Here is a 19,773-nt window from a genome sequence, read left to right on the forward strand (position 1 = left end):
AATGAGTGGTCGAAGTCGAAATCTCAACCACTCGTTTTGATTTTTATTTTTTGGATAATTTTTTCAACCATAGTTACCTGTAACAAGAAAAGAAAAATGCAAAATGAGTGGTCGAGATTTTGACCTTGACCACTCGGTTCAATTGTAGCCGTACACAACTTAGCATTAATGTGCATCATTGAAGTTGAACCCGAGTATATGTTTGGGGTTTGAAGTTTTATCTTCACACACATGCCAGGTTGAGTCGGGCTGTTAAAAGTGGAGTGAGTTGAATGCTGTGCAATACCTGCTGCCAACTGTTGAGATTTTAATTTCGACCGTCATTCTCGCAAGTAGTTGAAAGCGAGATAGACGGTTGACAGTATGATGCTATGCATAAATCGAGTTGAACCACTAAAAGCAAGTGCAACTTCTGCATGAGAATGTGGTCCTTGATCGACCACCACTTTCTCTTAAATGTCAATTTAGTGGATGACGTTTCTGGCATCAATTCTAGGTTCTTTGGAATCTATAGAATTCTCTCTCTCTCTCTTGGATAACCATCTCAAAATAATAAGATAGAAATATAAAAAGGGATAATTACTATTGTCTCCCACTGTATTTGCTTAATTACTACTTTATCTCTTATATTTTCTGAAATTACTAATCCAACCTTAGACTTTTCTTGTAATTATTGATGTCTCTTGCCGTTAAGTTCCGTTAGTTAAGTGATGATGTGGTATCTTTGTTTAATCTAAAAATTAAAAAATAATCCTAAAATTTATTAACTTACATTTTAGCGTTAAATTATATTACTACTCTTAATAATTAGGAAAAAAGTTACTGTAATTAAACAATCTTATTCTCTAATCAAAATAAACAAAGCAATGAAAGAAAAAGAAAAAAAATCTCGTTTTTAAAATATAAAGAAATAAAAAAATTATAATTTTTTATCTTTTATTTATTTACTTTTTAATTTGACATTATCAAACCTTTGAAATTCTTACTTTTAAACAGTTTTTATTTATTTATTTTAGAATTTGACATTATCAAATTTAAGAAATTCTTATTATTGGTAGAACTTTTTTTTAAGAATACAAGTATAAAAATCAGTTTGTCAATGGTGGGTTAGTAAAGCTGTTAAAAGCCCAGACTCCCATGGGGAGATCTTGGGTTCGCATCCATCTGGCGACGTTTCATTTCAAGTATTAAAAAAAGGGTACCAAAAAAAAAAATTATAAAATCAGTAATTTCATATATATTTTTTCTAAATGAGGATAATATTATTTATTAATTTTTTAATTTTTTAATTCTAGAAGGACAAAATAGATATTAAAATTCAAATATAACTATCTCTCAAGTCAAAATAGATATCGTGATGCATGTGAGTTGTTTTTTGGAGTGTTTTTATGAGCTAATTAAGGAAATCCATTCAAATATTCGTATGCATTGACTCAAGGGAAGACATTCGGGGTCTGGCCGTATTTGGCTTGAAAAAATAGGTAATCATTCTCAATTAAGTAATAAATTAATAATTCGATGAGGCTTAAATGTTTGGAAGATTACATAAATCTTTATTCCACAGGGGTTTTGGATCTGGCTTTCAAGGGATTTCAAGGGGCTGTCAAGTGAGTTGTATGATTTAAACACATGTTTCTACTTGAAGAACCAGAACAAATCCAACAAGTAATTGTAAGATAAAATACTATATATATATGTGACGGAATATATATATTATAAACTCATTAGGCAATAGGCACTTACAGAAGAGTCTGGTGTTACAACCACTAAATTGTGTGGGGTCTACAAGAAAAAAATAATAAGATATTTTTACAAAAAAATAAATTCCATCACCCTAATCTTGTAGGTCTCCTTGTAATTCGTGGTCAACAGCCCTTAGGAGAGTACAGAAGTCGGGAGAGATGATTTGGACTCCTTATGGAGGAAGCCCCCACAAGGAGAAGAACCAAATTGAGCACCAGCAAGTATTGAAATCACCTTAGAATGCAAGATTGCCGAATGATGAGTTGGTACCAAAAATTTTCCAACCACCGATCAAGAGCTGATCCAAGAGCTTCCCAGATCTCTCTCTAGCTTGACTTTGTTGGCATGGTCTTTAATCCGAATCCAAATGGGAACAGTGGGTCATAGTGTGCATCCCCAACATTCATTGGAAGTTGATCAACAGTCTTGAACCAGGTTCGAGCAAGCTGGCCTGTAAAACCATAGTCACCAAAGAGAACATCGGCCACACCTTGGCCTTCAGTGCCTGGGAGCCAAGCAGCCACAAGAGCATCCATTGAGGCAAGATATGGTTCAATCACAACTGGACGACCGGAGACAACAATGACGACGCACTTGACAGCCCCGCATACATTTGTGATGGTGCTCAGATCAGAGCTGGGAAGTGTAAGGTTTAAGCTGTCACCAAATGTCTCTGCATATGGGGGTTCACCCACAACAACAACTGCATAGGAAAATTTTTTAGATTTGACAAATTTGCTGTCAGGGTTCTTTTTATAGATGATTTTGGTAGATGGATCGACGGTGTTATGGATTGCCTTGAGGATTGTAGTTCCTGTTCAAGCCATGCATATTCTCATTAGATCAAATAGAACAGTTTTAAGTTGCAGAAATATTGGTTCCCCACCAGAGAAACACATTTTGTAGAACTCACAAAATTGAAATCCTTAAACGTACCAGCTGTGAGGTTATTTCCTTCCAGACCTTGCCATGTAATAGTCCACCCACCACACTGAGCACCCAAGTTATTTGCGTGGCTTCCGGCAACAAGGATCTTGCCTGCCTTCTTAGGAAGGGGTAGCAGTGGATTATCGGCATTTTCTCCATTCTTCAGAAGAACGAGTGTTTTCCTTACTGCTTCCCTTGCCAATTCTCTGTGCTCCTGTCAAAGTTAAAATGCTTATCAACAGCCTTTCAATCATTAGGGGAAACGGGCTCGAACTTCACCAGCATGTCAGCAAAGTCAAAACTACAGAGACTGAGAGTCTTGAGAACCATTAGGGAGATGGACCTACTAACCTGACTACCAAGCTGGTTAACCAAGCTAACATCAGCCAATGGATTCTCAAAAAGACCCATGGTAAACTTAACCCTTAAAATCCGACTAACAGCATCATCAATCCGACTCATGGGTATGATGTTTTTCTTCACCTGGAAGGTCAGATCATCAATGAAGTCTGTATAGTTGTATGGGACCATTATCTGCAACAAGTAGAGAAAAGAATATTACAACAATTAACAACTTCCGTCATCTGGTTGAGAATGCTTGATAGTCTTCCAGAAATCTTATATGGTAGATTGACCATTGGAAAATGATCAAGTTCATTTTAGCTCACCATGTCAATTCCTGCATGAATTCCAGTTTGAACAGAATATGAGTAGTTAACACCTGGTGGAGATGTAATTCTGTCAATACCCTGCCAATCAGAGATGACAAAACCCTGCAATTACCAAGAGAGAGAAAAGCATCAGGTCCAGTTATTTTAGCATGAAAGCAGAGGAATTCAGGTTGGGAGTTTCCTTGAGGGGGAAAAAAAATCTTCACCTTGAAACGTAGTTTGCCCTTTAGGAAGCCCGTGATAAGATTATAGTTAGAATGCATCTTCACCTCATTCCAGCTTGAGTAGGAGACCATGACTGTTGAGACACCTTTGATGATTGAATTATAATATCCTGGCATGTGGATGCTAAGCAATCCATGCCAGTCAATGACAGTATTGTTCTCATTGATGCCATCTGTTGTTCCACCATCACCTACATAGTGCTTAGCACAAGCAGCGACTTTGTCTCTGCAATAGTAAGAGATGTATTAGAGTGGAAGTTTGTGAGGAGGTTGCTTCAGTCAATTTATATTGCTTATGTAAATACCAAAACATACGTAGTAATAAAATAACAAATTGGACTTTGTCAAGGAAATTCATAGCATATGCGCACAACTATCATTGAGAAGCTCATGGTAAAAGATACAATATTAGTATATCAAACTAAATTGCTGTTTATGAAACACATGCAGAAATCAGATGTTTACACCAAATTCGAACTCGGGAACCTGTCAGTGCACTAGGTTCAGTTGTGTTTTGGGAGAGTCATCACACTGCGCACTGCAGGAATAATATGATTGTTATGAAGGCTCCAATCATTATTTCTTCAACTGAAGATCGGATTAGACTGGAGTCCAACATGCAAACAATCTGCAAGTCAACAGTAAGAAAATGGAGGCAAATTTGGTGCTCTACATTTTAACTGAAGGACAACATTATCTACTGCTTAGGCCTAAAGCAAACAATATGTCCACAAATATGACCTAATCTGCTTCAATGGTGACAGAATAATTCATGTCAAGGTGTCTGTCATTTATGATATGGCAAAATCTATAAGTTACATTTTTGGTGACTTCAATCAACTCAGTTTCCAGCATGAATTCATATTAGAGATGATGCATACCAAATATACCATATCATCATAAATTAATTCAATCAGCAAAAACCTCATCGTTTATGCAAATCAAGTATTCGTATGCAATAAAATTTGTCCAAACTCAAGGCACAGAGGCCAGTAGATTTTGCTGACATGAAATAAAAGAAAAGATAAGAAACTTAAGAAATTAGCTATAGCTTGCAAGGTTCTTACTTTCCACCAACAAATGGAACACCCTTTGCAGAATTTGCAGGGATATCTCCTTGTAAACCAGGTATAATTTCTGTCATTGCTTGAACGATTTTGGGGTCTTCACTGTAGCTCTCATAACACCTGCCCCATCTAGGATCCCTGCATACCTATATTGCTTAAAATTTACAAGCAGAAAACATCAGCAGACAAATAAAAGTCTAATAAAAATTGAAGATACAAATGATTAGCTTTACAAGTAGTTGCTGTTGGTTTTGGTATACATACCGCTATACAAGGAGCAAAAGCGTATTGAATGCCAGTTGCTCTAACTTCAAGAGCAGTTGCAGCTCCAATCTTCTTAACTAATTGAGGATCCCTGGTCGACATTACTGTCAGATTATATCCATTTAAAGAGCTCCACTAAGACCAGATATTAAATAACCCTTTGTTCATCATTCATTCATTGAGAGGGGAAAAACTTATCGCTTGAACTAAGCCTGGTCTTGCCTTGAGTCCTTGATGGAGATGAATTAAAATGGTATTCATCATTCATTATTTTCTGGGCCATTGATTCATTTTGCTAAATTTTACCCTTTTTTAGCAGAACTGAAATATAAACGCTAGGAAACAAGAAGTTAAAGGTTAATAGGATTTAGCTAGATGATGCTTCAAAATCCAGTTTAAAATGGAATTACCAGAAGAAGAGTCTCTTCTAGGCTATAAGAGTCGTAATAGAATTCTGAAACTCTAGATAATTCAATTGCATTCATCAAATTACCTGGTAACCCCAAGACCAACATTGTGCGGGAAGATTGTTGCCTTGTAGACATTGTTGTTACCATGAACAGCATCAATTCCATAGATCATTGGAATTCCAAGACGAGTTGACAGTGAACCCTTCTGGAAATCATTCACCATTTTAATCCAAGTCTCTGGAGAAGCTTCAGTGGCTGGTACACTCCCTCCACCACTCAACACACTCCCTGTTCAAAACAGCAATTATTAATTTGAGTCTACTCCACCTATTTTATTCATTTGTTTATATTAATATGGAGGGATATAACATACAGGAAGTTTCTTATCAAATAAATGATTTTACATACCAATGAAATACTTCTTCATAACATCAGCTGATGCAACACTTCGTTCAATTTGTGTCATTTGGCCAATTTTTTCCTTCAAGGTCATACGGCTCATCAGGTCCTTGATCCGTGTATTCAAGGGCTGTTTAGGGTCCTTATACTTCAAATATTCAGCACCAGCCATGGTTGCCAAGCAGCATAAAAACAGGAGCCCCACTGAGGGGATAAAGAATTTCGACATCTTCCCTCACAGTCACCTTGAGACTGAAAACAGACAATAGGCAAAGCATTAGAAAGTCCACAGCAATTCCTATGGAACAGAATCTAAAATTCACTTGTCTAAAGTTTGAATCCATGAACAAAAGAAAATGATAGGCATTATAGAAATGCACGCTGATGATAGCTTCAGCAACTAAATCAGGCAACAACCAGTAAAATCTGACAAGGACATTTTATTTAGGGGATCAAAGAGCCTGAAAAAATAATCCAAAAAATTGCTATGTTGGCAAAATTACAAATCAAAACCAGTAGGATAATACTTAGAAATTCTAAACCGAAGCATTGATACTTTAACATCTAAATACAGAAAGGTCCCTAAGGAAAAGTATTCACATTCATCGGATTCCATCAATTAGAAGAGTACAACCAAGAGAGAATATATACGCCCCCATAAATTTGCAAAGAGTGAATGTAAAAGACCAAATTCTTTTTCAAAAGCAAAAGAAGGATTAGCGAATCGATATGGAATGCTTAAAGGGAAAATAAGGAATGAGAACAGCTGTCATCCTCAGAGTTGAAAACCCAAGAAAGCTCTGGAAAGGAAGAGTTTCAAGGAGAAAGAAGAGAAGCAAGTCTATTCCAAGCCCAACCCAATGAAGCTAAAACCAGCAAGGAAATTAATGTTCACTAAACGGATCCATGGTAGCAGAGAAAAGTTTTGACATTCAAACAACAAGACCAATGGAAGCAGAAAACAACAACCTGGAAGAAGAGATCAATAGAGTATTTACAAAGTAGAGCAGAGTGAAGCATTTTTCATTTGTGTTCTTAAGCACGTTTCTTCCCTCTTCTCTCACAATGACAGAGACCAAGAGAATGCTAACGGATCCATGGTAGCAGGGGTACAAGCTCAGAGAGTAAATGAAGCATAAAACGACTTACCCAGAAGAAGAGATAAGTGAAAAAAAATAGAAATTACTTACAGAGAAGAGGCACCAGAAACGTCTCTGTTCTATTCGTACTCTTCCCTACTCACTTCTCAGTCGCAGTAACAGAGAACTAGAGAAGGTCTTGCTTGCCCAAACGAAGTGCTGTGGAGATCAAATCCAATGCTTAAATTTATAGAAAGAGTGGCCGAACAGACTTAAAACCATAGAAATAAGAATTTATCGAATGTGATAAAGAAATCCAGTCACTTTCACTTTTTTGCATGATCCATCATCCATCATCGGTAAGTGTGATAGAAAGAAACCCATCCATTCGATTAGATTCAAAATTTGGCTTTGCGTTGATAATCAGACTGATTAGATATTCTGCCCGTTTGATCTGCTGACTAAGACTTCTCTGATTGGTGAGCAGAGCAGTGGGACCGTGAGATACGCTGTATTTTCTTGTTTTCACAAAGGATAACCGTTACGCTTAGACGCTTAGTTGTCAAATAGATAATTATTTAAAAAATAATAATAATAAAAAAAGGTTAATTATAGGGAATTTTTGTTCAAAATGAATGATAACTAATTATTAATTATAGGGTATTTGTTCAAAAGGAAAGTAGCTAATTATAGTAAGTGGGTATGTCCATTGGTATTAACCCTTCATTTCTATATTCACATGAGTGTGGATTTTGCATAGTTCAACTTGATACGAACAAATTTGTAACTTTGACTCTCACTGTCTCTGGTGAAGTGTAAAAGCATGGGACACGGACAGGTTGGAAGCATATGATTTGGATTTAGGGGAGAAGGCACGAAGAAACATAAGTTAAAATATGAGATTCTTTCGTCTTATTGTTTCTGTATGACAAATTATTACTTGCTATTATTTACATGTGAATTTGCTTTCTATTTGGGTATAAATTAATGAATCTAGGTTAAAATACTTTATATTTCTTCCATTTTAGTCTGGATTGATAAAAGATCATATTATATGATCATATTACTTTCCTTTGGTAAAAGTGGCATCTGTGTTGATTTTAAACCATCCTGGAGGTGGATCTTGCCAAACAATTTTCTCTGTGGGCCTGGGCTTCATTATTAGAGACAATGGGGGACATATTATCACTGCAGCATCTGAGAAAACAAATGGACATTCTGCTTTGGTAGGGGAGGCTCTAGCTGTACGATCAGGCATGCTTCTTGGATTGGGGGAAGATCTTCAGAATGTTCATGTGGAACTCGATTGCAAGGAACTAGTCAATATACTTCTTCACCCTGACCGCCCTATACCCATGGCGATCGAGCCCATTATTGCGGATATTATGCGTCTTCAAGCATCCTATTCACAATGTATCTTTTCTTTTATTCCTAGGAATGCCAACTATGTTGCAGACTTCCTAGCCCGGAAGGCCCAATTGAGGACATGACTGTTTGGCCTGCATCCACTCCTTGGTTGGTAGACTTATGTTCACCTTCCTCGGCTTCTCCTTTTGAATAATAAAATTTTTTTACCAAAAAAAAAAAAAAAGATGGCAGAGCTAGGGTTTCCCCCTCCCCTGTTTACCTTAGATTAATTTAATGAATATCAATTGATATTTTATATTTTCTTTAATTTACTTTTGATAAAAATAAGGTATAGTTAATGATGTTGTCGTGTACTATAGCTTAATTATTACTTTACCTTCTCTACCTTTTGAAATCATTAACCCAACTTTAGACTTGGCCTAAAATTACTGAGATCTCAATCCAACTGAACAATCTTGCGCATTAAATGTGAAGTGAAGCAAAATGCCAATGTTTGACGTATGACTAGTTGGAGATAAGAGTGATGATTTTAGTCCGAATGGAAACAGAAGGAGTCGTTTAGAGTTAGGACTCCAATACTTGGACCACCCTTGGACCACTCATAGAGAGAGAACCACGAGGAGAAGAGATGAGAACATGAGAAGAAGATTTATATAAATTGTCCTAAGCGAAGACATTCTGGCGTTTGGCTGGAAGGAAAACTCATCATGCATCTTAATTAATTAGTTCAGAGAATTATATATATATATATATATATATATATATATATATATATTTTTATCTCTCAGGTGTTTTATTCTTATTTTGAAAGGGTTATTTCAATGAGTGCTCAACGACTCATAATATCTTAATTTGACGTCTAGAGGAAATCTAATGAGTGTTCTTGAGTTAAAATATTATACGTGACTTTGTTGTATAATTCATTGAACACTCTCCCGTTCACTCCTTACTCAAGGTTTAAAATTCTTGTCCTTGACTCTAAGTCCGTCCTGTTCCGTTCTAATTATCACAAATTGGAGCCAAACATGGTAGGTTGGTTTTTCTGGCTCTAGACTAGCAATTCTTATGTAAAAATTATCTTAACTAAGTCAAAATAAGATATGAAATGGAACAATGACACTTTCAAAAACTCTTATTAGTTTCAAAATTAAAAAAAAAATCAAAGGAATTTGTTTTTTTGTAAACTATTGATATTTATATGATAATATCTTAATTAGATTTACAATATAAAAACATAACTTCCATAATCTAACCTTTTGTTAATTTAAACTGTTTGACATAAAGAAAGGAACGAAACAATATAGCTTCCAACTTTTGTCTGATTGATAAATTTGATATCAAAACTAAAAAATATCTCAGAAAAATTAAGAATAAAATACATAAAAATATAAAACAACTTAAACTCCATATTATTTTCTTTCCATAAATCAGTAAAACAATTTATATATCCATATTGTTGCTATGACCACAAAAATTAGGGCTAAAATCATGGATTGGTCAAGATGGATCGAGTGGGACAAACACTAATCTCATGCTCGCTTTTAGCCCTAATTTGGGGTCAAAATATTTTGGCCATAACCTGTCCTTAAGGCCAAAATCTTGAGCCTAGACCCTATCCGAGCTTAGGACAGGACAAGGCGGGTCAGGGCCTCCAGGGCCAAACCTACGCCCCTATCTAATACAACCTGAAGCAACACTTCTCCGTGAATGCAGTATACTCCAAGAAATCCACCTCTAGCTTTTTTGAGATGGTTGGGTCACATCGTGCCTTCCCTCAGTCTCAGTTTGACATTTTATGTTTTACAGAGATCGGGACCTATGTGAAAGACTCAACGATAAATCGCCCTATAAGTACCACACTTAGATTCAAACAATGGTAGATGCTCAACTACTCTTCGTACATATCCCAATTGATACTAAGCTAAAAAACCCCATTTTCAGGGTGGTGTTGTTATCTAGTTTGACTTAAGCTAAAAAATGATGTACTTTTTAGCTATTCTATTGGATCTTCACTACCATTATATTAAACAACGTTAACTTTTATATATTTACTGACTCTTCTCTGTAAGTAGTAATTTCCTTCTGTTTCTCTTATTATGTATCTGTTCTTCTGGGCAGTCGTTTTATGCTTCTATTTTGGCCAAGTCATTTTATGCTTCATTTATTCTTTGAGCTTACAATTACACCCCTGCTACCATTGATCTGTCAGCGTTCCATTGGTCTCTTTCGTTATTGTGAGACTAGTACAATCTTTCACCTATTAGGAATCAGGATTGAGGATTCAGACTTTTCATATACTCTGAGTATATGGGATAGAGTTTCAGTGCTGCACAATTAATGAGTGGTCGAAATTTTGACCTCGACCACTCGGTTCAATCGTAGCCATACGCAACTTAACGTTAATGTGCATCACTAAAGTTGAACCCGAGTATATATGTCTGGGGTTTGAAGTTTTTTCTTCACACGCATGTCAGGTTGAGTCGGGCTGTTAAAAGTGGGCTGAGTTGAATGCTGTGCAATACCTGTTGCCAACTGTTGAGATTTTGATCTTAGACTGTCATTCTCGCAAGTAGTTGAAAGCGAGATAAACGGTTGACAGTACAATGCTATGCATCTAATGCGAGTTGAACCGCTAAAAGTGCAATTTTTGCATGAGAATGTAATCCTTGACCACCACTTTCTCTTAAATGTCAAATTAGTGGATGACGTTTCTTGCATCAATTCTAGGTTCTCTGGAATCTACATAATAAACCTTTATGCATCTTCAAGATTTCAAGTAAAACGGTGTCAAAATAGATATCGCATGTGAGTTGTTTTTCGGAGTCTATTCATGAGCTAATAAAGAAATCCATTCAAAGATTCTTATGAATAAGGGAAGACATTCTGGCTCGAAAAAATGGGTAATCATTCTCAATTAAGTAATAAATTAATTAATTCGATGAGGCTTAAATATTTAGAAGATTACATAAATCTTTATTCCACAGGGGTTTTGGATCTGGCTTTCAAGGGATTTCAAGGGGCTGTCAAGTGAGTTGTATGATTTAAAAACATGTTTCTAGTTGAAGAACTAGAACAAATCCAACAAGTAATTGTAAGATAAAATACTATATGTGACTGAATATATATTATAAACTCATTAGGCACTTACAGAGGAGTGTGGATAATCTCTTTGACGGGTCGACGGTGTTACAACCACTAACTTTTGCGGGGTCTACAAGAAAAAAATAATAAAATATTTTTAAAAAATAAATCTCATCACCCTAATCTTGTAGGTCTCCTTGTAATTTGTGGTCAACAGTCCTCAGGAGAGTACATAAGTAGGGAGAGACGATATGAACTCCTTATTGAGGAAGCCCCTACAAGGAGAAGAACCAAATTGAGCACCAGCAAGTTTTGAAATCACCATAGAATGCAAGATTGCCGAATGATGAGTTGGGACCAAAAATTTTCCAACCACTGATCAAGAGCTTCTCAGAGTTGCCTCTAGCTTGACTTTGTTGGCATGGTCTTTAATCCGAATCCAAATGGGAACAGTGGGTCATAGTGTGCATCCCCAACATTCATTGGAAGTTGATCAACAGTCTTGAACCAAGTTCGAGCAAGCTGGCCAGTAAAACCATAGTCACCAAAGAGAACATCGGCCACACCTTGGCCTTCAGTGCCTGGGAGCCAAGCAGCCACAAGAGCATCCATTGAGGCAAGATATGGTTCTATCACAACTGGACGACCGGAGACAACAATGACAACGCACTTGACAGCCCTGCATACATTTGTGATTGTGCTTGGACCTGGCTCAGGTATGGTTAGGTTTGAGCTATCCCCCATTGTCTCTGCATAAGTGTGTTCCCCTACTACAACGATGGCATAGGAGAAACCGTTGGACTTTACAAAGTTAGTGTCAGGGTTCTCATTGAAGATGACTCGGGTGTTTAGAGAGAAAGATGGTGAATGGGATTTATACCTTGAGTGAGGTCATTTCCGCTGACTCCTTGCCACTCAATTGTCCATCCACCACATTGATAGCCCAAGTTGTCACCATGGGTACCTGCAACGAGGATCTTTACTGATCTGGGAGTTGAAAGAGCTAACCTTGCATCCAACCTTAGCAGCTAAACTGTTATCAGCCATTGGGTTCTCAAAGAGACCCATTGCAAACTTGACCCGCAGTATTCTCTTTACAGTATTCTCTTTACAGCCATTGGGTTCTCAAAGAGGCTCATTGGGACAGCATTCTTGTTGACCAAATAGGAGTTGACTCACGGAGTAGATTAATCTGATGTTCGTATTACATAGAGGGGTGCGCTGAGTGGTTCATGTTTTTTTCAGATGTATGAAGTGCCTTATATTTTGATATTGGAATATGGGGTAATTGAAATTTACCTTTCTAAAATTGAAAGTAAAAACTATATAATGACCATTCAATATTTCCTATTAGGGCCCACAGATCCTCTCAATATCCTGAATACTTCCCATGCAAGCCGTCCAGTTGGGCACACACTGCTGTTTTGTGTGAACAGTAAGTTTTCCTATATTATTCTGACCCTCTTCTTCATATTTTGATGCACGTCAGAGCTACTGCCTTACCAGATCTAAGAAGTTATTACTCAACTGTATCCTTCTTAGTTGTGCCATTCATCCATCCCAACTTACTCGTGTCCGGGGCTTGCTTGGTGCAAACACTTCACCATATATGACCCATGTCAAGCCAGGCAAAGGCAATTTTCAATCTCAAGACCTTGCTGCAGGGGCCATTGCCACTGAATTAGCTAATTAATCTACACACATGAAATTTATTTGATGAACAACCATGATACTGCCCTCTCAAGTGCTCAGCATTGTAAAATCAAAAGAAATATAAATTAAGATGATTGAATCACCAGAGAGTGTACAAGAAGCCACTAGTAAAGGCCTTCGAAATAAAAGAACTAGACAAGAATAAAAAATCTAGTCCCCAACCCCCTCAAACAGAGAAAAATGAGCTTAATATTGAACTAGGAAGGGAAAACTTAGCTTGATGCTAACAGTGTTTTCCTCAAAGCTCTAGTCCTACTTTGCCTTCACAGGTTCAGTTGTAATTCCAAACCCAAATGGGAAGAGTGGATCATAATGTGAATCACCAACATTCATTGGGAGCTGGTCAACAGTTTTGAACCAAGTCCGTGCAAGTTTACCAGTGAACCCATAATCACCAAACAGAACATCAGCAACACCTTGACCTTCTGTTCCTGGGAGCCAAGCAGCAACAAGAGCATCCATTCTCTCAAGGTAGGGCTGGATCGTTACAGGGCGGCCAGAGATGATAACAACAACACACTTGACTGCACCGCATACATTGGTGATGGTGCTCAGATCAGAGCTGGGAAGTGTAAGGTTTAAGCTGTCACCAAATGTCTCTGCATATGGAGGTTCACCCACAACAACAACTGCATAGGAAAATTTTTTAGATTTGACAAATTTGCTGCCAGGGTTCTTTTTATAGATGATTTTGGTAGATGGATCGACGGTGTTATGGATTGCCTTGAGGATTGTAGTTCCTGTTCAAGCCATGGATATTCTCATTAAATCAAACAGAACAGTTTTATGTTGCAGAAATATTGGTTCCCCACCAGAGAAACACATTTTGTAGAACTCACAAAATTGAAATCCTTAAACGTACCAGCTGTGAGGTTATTTCCTTCCAGACCTTGCCATGTAATAGTCCACCCACCACACTGAGCACCCAAGTTATCTGCGTGGCTTCCGGCAACAAGGATCTTGCCTGCCTTCTTAGGAAGGGGTAGCAGTGGATTATCAGCATTTTCTCCATTCTTCAGAAGAACAAGTGTTTTCCTTACTGCTTCCCTTGCCAATTCTCTGTGCTCCTGTCAAAGTCAAAATGCTTATCAACCCGCCTTTCAATCATTAGGGGAAACAGGCTCGAACTTCACTTGCATGTCAGCAAAGTCAAAACTACAGAGACTGAGAGTCTTGAGAACCATTAGGGAGATGGACCTACTAACCTGACTACCAAGCTGGTTAACCAAGCTAACATCAGCCAATGGATTCTCAAAAAGACCCATGGTAAACTTAACCCTTAAAATCCGACTAACAGCATCATCAATCCGACTCATGGGTATGATGTTTTTCTTCACCTGGAAGGTCAGATCATCAATGAAGTCTGTATAGTTGTATGGGACCATTATCTGCAACAAGTAGAGAAAAGAATATTACAACAATTAACAACTTCCGTCATCTGGTTGAGAATGCTTGATAGTCTTCCAGAAATCTTATATGGTAGATTGACCATTGGAAAATGATAAGTTCATTTTAGCTCACCATGTCAATTCCTGCATGAATTCCAGTTTGAACAGAATATGAGTAGTTAACACCTGGTGGAGATGTAATTCTGTCAATACCCTGCCAATCAGAGATGACAAAACCCTGCAATTACCAAGAGAGAGAAAAGCATCAGGTCCAGTTATTTTAGCATGAAAGCAGAGGAATTCAGGTTGGGAGTTTCCTTGAGGGGGAAAAAAAATCTTCACCTTGAAACGTAGTTTGCCCTTTAGGAAGCCCGTGATAAGATTATAGTTAGAATGCATCTTCACCTCATTCCAGCTTGAGTAGGAGACCATGACTGTTGAGACACCTTTGATGATTGAATTATAATATCCTGGCATGTGGATGCTAAGCAATCCATGCCAGTCAATGACAGTATTGTTCTCATTGATGCCATCTGTTGTTCCACCATCACCTACATAGTGCTTAGCACAAGCAGCGACTTTGTCTCTGCAATAGTAAGAGATGTATTAGAGTGGAAGTTTGTGAGGAGGTTGCTTCAGTCAATTTATATTGTTTATGTAAATACCAAAACATATGTAGTAATAAAATAACAAATTGGACTTTGTCAAGGAAATTCATAGCATATGCGCACAACTATCATTGAGAAGCTTATGGTAAAAGATACAATATTAGTATATCAAACTAAATTGCTGTTTATGAAACACATGCACAAATCAGATGTTTACACCAAATTCGAACTCGGGAACCTGTCAGTGCACTAGGTTCAGTTGTGTTTTGGGAAAGTCATCACACTGCGCACTGCAGGAATAATATGATTGTTATGAAGGCTCCAATCATTATTTCTTCAACTGAAGATCGGATTAGACTGGAGTCCAACATGCAAACAATCTGCAAGTCAACAGTAAGAAAATGGAGGCAAATTTGGTGCTCTACTTTTTAACTGAAGGACAGCATTATCTACTGCTTAGGCCTAAAGCAAACAATATGTCCACAAAAATGACCTAATCTGCTTCAATGGTGACAGAATAATTCATGTCAAGGTGTCTGTCATTTATGATATGGCAAAATCTATAAGTTACATTTTTGGTGACTTCAATCAACTCAATTTCCAGCATGAATTCATATTAGAGATGATGCATACCAAATATACCATATCATCATAAATTAATTCAATCAGCAAAAACCTCATCGTTTATGCAAATCAAGTATTCATATGCAATAAAATTTGTCCAAACTCAAGGCACAGAGGCCAGTAGATTTTGCTGACATGAAATAAAAGAAAAGATAAGAAACTTAAGAAATTAGCTATAGCTTGCAAGGTTCTTACTTTCCCCCAACAAATGGAACACCCTTTGCAGAATTTGCAGGGATATCTCCTTGTAAACCAGGTATAATTTCTGTCATTGCTTGAACGATTTTGGGGTCTTCACTGTAGCTCTCATAACACCTGCCCCATCTAGGATCCCTGCATACCTATATTGCTTAAAATTTACAAGCAGAAAACATCAGCAGACAAATAAAAGTCTAATAAAAATTGAAGATACAAATGATTAGCTTTACAAGTAGTTGCTGTTGGTTTTGGTATACATACCGCTATACAAGGAGCAAAAGCGTATTGAATGCCAGTTGCTCTAACTTCAAGAGCAGTTGCAGCTCCAATCTTCTTAACTAATTGAGGATCCCTGGTCGACATTACTGTCAGATTATATCCATTTAAAGAGCTCCACTAAGACCAGATATTAAATAACCCTTTGTTCATCATTCATTCATTGAGAGGGGAAAAACTTATCCCTTGAACTAAGCCTGGTCTTGCCTTGAGTCCTTAATGGAGATGAATTAAAATGGTATTCATCATTCATTATTTTCTGGGCCATTGATTCATTTTGCTAAATTTTACCCTTTTTTAGCAGAACTGAAATATAAACGCTAGGAAACAAGAAGTTAAAGGTTAATAGGATTTAGCTAGATGATGCTTCAAAATCCAGTTTAAAATGGAATTACCAGAAGAAGAGTCTCTTCTAGGCTATAAGAGTCGTAATAGAATTCTGAAACTCTAGATAATTCAATTGCATTCATCAAATTACCTGGTAACCCCAAGACCAACATTGTGCGGGAAGATTGTTGCCTTGTAGACATTGTTGTTACCATGAACAGCATCAATTCCATAGATCATTGGAATTCCAAGACGAGTTGACAGTGAACCCTTCTGGAAATCATTCACCATTTTAATCCAAGTCTCTGGAGAAGCTTCAGTGGCTGGTACACTCCCTCCACCACTCAACACACTCCCTGTTCAAAACAGCAATTATTAATTTGAGTCTACTCCACCTATTTTATTCATTTGTTTATATTAATATGGAGGGATATAACATACAGGAAGTTTCTTATCAAATAAATGATTTTACATACCAATGAAATACTTCTTCATAACATCAGCTGATGCAACACTTCGTTCAATTTGTGTCATTTGGCCAATTTTTTCCTTCAAGGTCATACGGCTCATCAGGTCCTTGATCCGTGTATTCAAGGGCTGTTTAGGGTCCTTATACTTCAAATATTCAGCACCAGCCATGGTTGCCAAGCAGCATAAAAACAGGAGCCCCACTGAGGGGATAAAGAATTTCGACATCTTCCCTCACAGTCACCTTGAGACTGAAAACAGACAATAGGCAAAGCATTAGAAAGTCCACAGCAATTCCTATGGAACAGAATCTAAAATTCACTTGTCTAAAGTTTGAATCCATGAACAAAAGAAAATGATAGGCATTATAGAAATGCACGCTGATGATAGCTTCAGCAACTAAATCAGGCAACAACCAGTAAAATCTGACAAGGACATTTTATTTAGGGGATCAAAGAGCCTGAAAAAATAATCCAAAAAATTGCTATGTTGGCAAAATTACAAATCAAAACCAGTAGGATAATACTTAGAAATTCTAAACCGAAGCATTGATACTTTAACATCTAAATACAGAAAGGTCCCTAAGGAAAAGTATTCACATTCATCGGATTCCATCAATTAGAAGAGTACAACCAAGAGAGAATATATACGCCCCCATAAATTTGCAAAGAGTGAATGTAAAAGACCAAATTCTTTTTCAAAAGCAAAAGAAGGATTAGCGAATCGATATGGAATGCTTAAAGGGAAAATAAGGAATGAGAACAGCTGTCATCCTCAGAGTTGAAAACCCAAGAAAGCTCTGGAAAGGAAGAGTTTCAAGGAGAAAGAAGAGAAGCAAGTCTATTCCAAGCCCAACCCAATGAAGCTAAAACCAGCAAGGAAATTAATGTTCACTAAACGGATCCATGGTAGCAGAGAAAAGTTTTGACATTCAAACAACAAGACCAATGGTAGCAGAAAACAACAACCTGGAAGAAGAGATCAATAGAGTATTTACAAAGTAGAGCAGAGTGAAGCATTTTTCATTTGTGTTCTTAAGCACGTTTCTTCCCTCTTCTCTCACAATGACAGAGACCAAGAGAATGCTAACGGATCCATGGTAGCAGGGGTACAAGCTCAGAGAGTAAATGAAGCATAAAACGACTTACCCAGAAGAAGAGATAAGTGAAAAAAATAGAAATTACTTACAGAGAAGAGGCACCAAAAGCGTCTCTGTTCTATTCGTACTCTTCCCTACTCACTTCTCAGTCGCAGTAACAGAGAACTAGAGAAGGCCTTGCTTGCCCAAACGAAGTGCTGTGGAGATCAAATCCAATGCTTAAATTTATAGAAAGAGTGGCGGAACAGACTTAAAACCATAAAAATATGAATTTATCGAATGTGATAAAGAAACCCAGTCACTTTCACTTTTTTGCATGATCCATCATCCATCATCGGTAAGTGTGATAGAAAGAAACCCATCCATTCGATTAGATTCAAAATTTGGCTTTGCATTGATAATCAGACTGATTAGATATTTTGCCCGTTTGATCTGCTGACTTAGACTTCTCTGGTTGGTGAGCAGAGCAGTGGGACCGTGAGATACGCTGTTTTTTCTTGTTTTCCCAAAGGATAACTGTTACGCTTAGTTGTCAAATAGTTAATTATTTTTACAAAAGAAATAAAAAAAGTTAATTATAGGGAATTTTTGTTCAAAATGAATGATGACTAATTATTAATTATAGGGTATTTGTTCAAAAGGAAAGTAGCTAATTATAGTAAGTGGGTATGTCCATTGGTATTAGCCCTTCATTTCTATATTCACATGAATGTGGATTTTGCATAGTCCAACTTGATATGAACAAATTTGTAACTTTGACTCTCACTGTCTCTGGTGAAGTGTAAAAGCATGGGACACGAATAGGTTGGAAGCATATGATTTGGATTTAGGGGGAAGGCATGAAAAAACAGAAGTTCAAATTTGAGATTCCTTCGTCTTATTGTTTCTGTATGACAAACTATTATTTGCTATTATTTACATATGAATTTGCTTTCTATTTGGGTATAAATTAATGAATTTAGTTTAAAATACTTTATCTTTCTTCCATTTTAGTCTGGATTGATAAAGATCATATTGTATGATCATAGTTGCTTATAGTTTTATTATGGTCTAAGATGGCAGAGCTAGGGTTTCCTCCTCTCCCGTTTACCTTAGATTAATTTAATGAAATCAATTGATATTTTATATTTCCTTTAATTTACTTTTGATAAAAATAAGGTATAGTTAATGATGTTGTCGTGTACTATAGCTTAATTATTACTTTACCTTCTCTACCTTTTGAAATTATTAACCCAACTTTAGACTTGGCCTAAAATTACTGAGATCTCAATCCAACTAGACAATTTTGAGCATTAAATGTGAAGTGAAGCAAAATGCCAATGTTTGACGCATGACTAGTCGGAGATAAGAGTGAGGATTTTAGTCCGAATGGAAACAGAAGAAGGAGTCGTTTAGAGTTAGGACTCCAATACTTGGACCACTCATAGAGAGAGAACCACGAGAAGAAGAGATGAGAACATGAGAAGAAGATTTGTATAAATTGTCCTAAGCGAAGACATTCTGGCGTTTGGCTAGAAGGAAAACTCATCATGCATCTTAATTAAATAATAATTAATTAATTAATTCAAAGAATTAAGTATTTTCATATATATATATCAGGTGTTTTATTCTTATTTTGAAAGGTTTATTTCAATGAGTGCTCAACGATTCATAAATCATAATATCTTAATTTGACGTCTAGAGGAAATTTAATGAGTGTTCTTGAGTTAAAATGTTATACGTGACTTTGTTGTATAATTCATTGAACACTCTCCCGTTCACTCCTTACTCAAGGTTTAAAATTCTTGTCCTTAACTCTAAGTCCGTCCTGTCCCGTTCTAATTATCACAAATTGGGGCC

General features: G+C 36.9%; 2 protein-coding genes across 2 annotated transcripts; both read right to left on the reverse strand.

The window, feature by feature from the left end:
• Positions 1-1,743: 1,743 nt before the first annotated feature.
• LOC149027938 (uncharacterized) lies at positions 1,744-7,018 on the reverse strand. Its single transcript, XM_089167198.1, has 10 exons — positions 6,896-7,018; positions 5,715-5,957; positions 5,390-5,594; positions 4,897-4,987; positions 4,633-4,778; positions 3,548-3,791; positions 3,339-3,443; positions 3,022-3,204; positions 2,680-2,884; positions 1,744-2,557 (listed from the first exon to the last, which is right to left on the reverse strand). Exons 2-10 carry the CDS (start codon positions 5,932-5,934, stop codon positions 2,070-2,072), a joined length of 1,887 nt encoding a protein of 628 aa, XP_089023324.1. The 5' UTR covers positions 5,935-5,957; positions 6,896-7,018; the 3' UTR covers positions 1,744-2,069.
• Positions 7,019-12,987: 5,969 nt separating this feature from the next.
• Positions 12,988-18,177, reverse strand: LOC149027939 (uncharacterized). The gene is made up of 10 exons (XM_089167201.1): positions 18,024-18,177; positions 16,844-17,086; positions 16,519-16,723; positions 16,026-16,116; positions 15,762-15,907; positions 14,677-14,920; positions 14,468-14,572; positions 14,152-14,334; positions 13,809-14,013; positions 12,988-13,686 (listed from the first exon to the last, which is right to left on the reverse strand). The coding sequence occupies exons 2-10, from the start codon at positions 17,061-17,063 to the stop codon at positions 13,199-13,201; spliced, it is 1,887 nt and encodes a 628-aa protein (XP_089023327.1). The 5' UTR covers positions 17,064-17,086; positions 18,024-18,177; the 3' UTR covers positions 12,988-13,198.
• Positions 18,178-19,773: the final 1,596 nt, after the last annotated feature.

The sequence above is a fragment of the Hakea prostrata genome, chromosome 1 (genome assembly GCF_041222555.1).
Source record: "Hakea prostrata isolate BN-2017 chromosome 1, UWA_Hpros_2, whole genome shotgun sequence".
Taxonomy (NCBI): Eukaryota; Viridiplantae; Streptophyta; class Magnoliopsida; order Proteales; family Proteaceae; genus Hakea; species Hakea prostrata.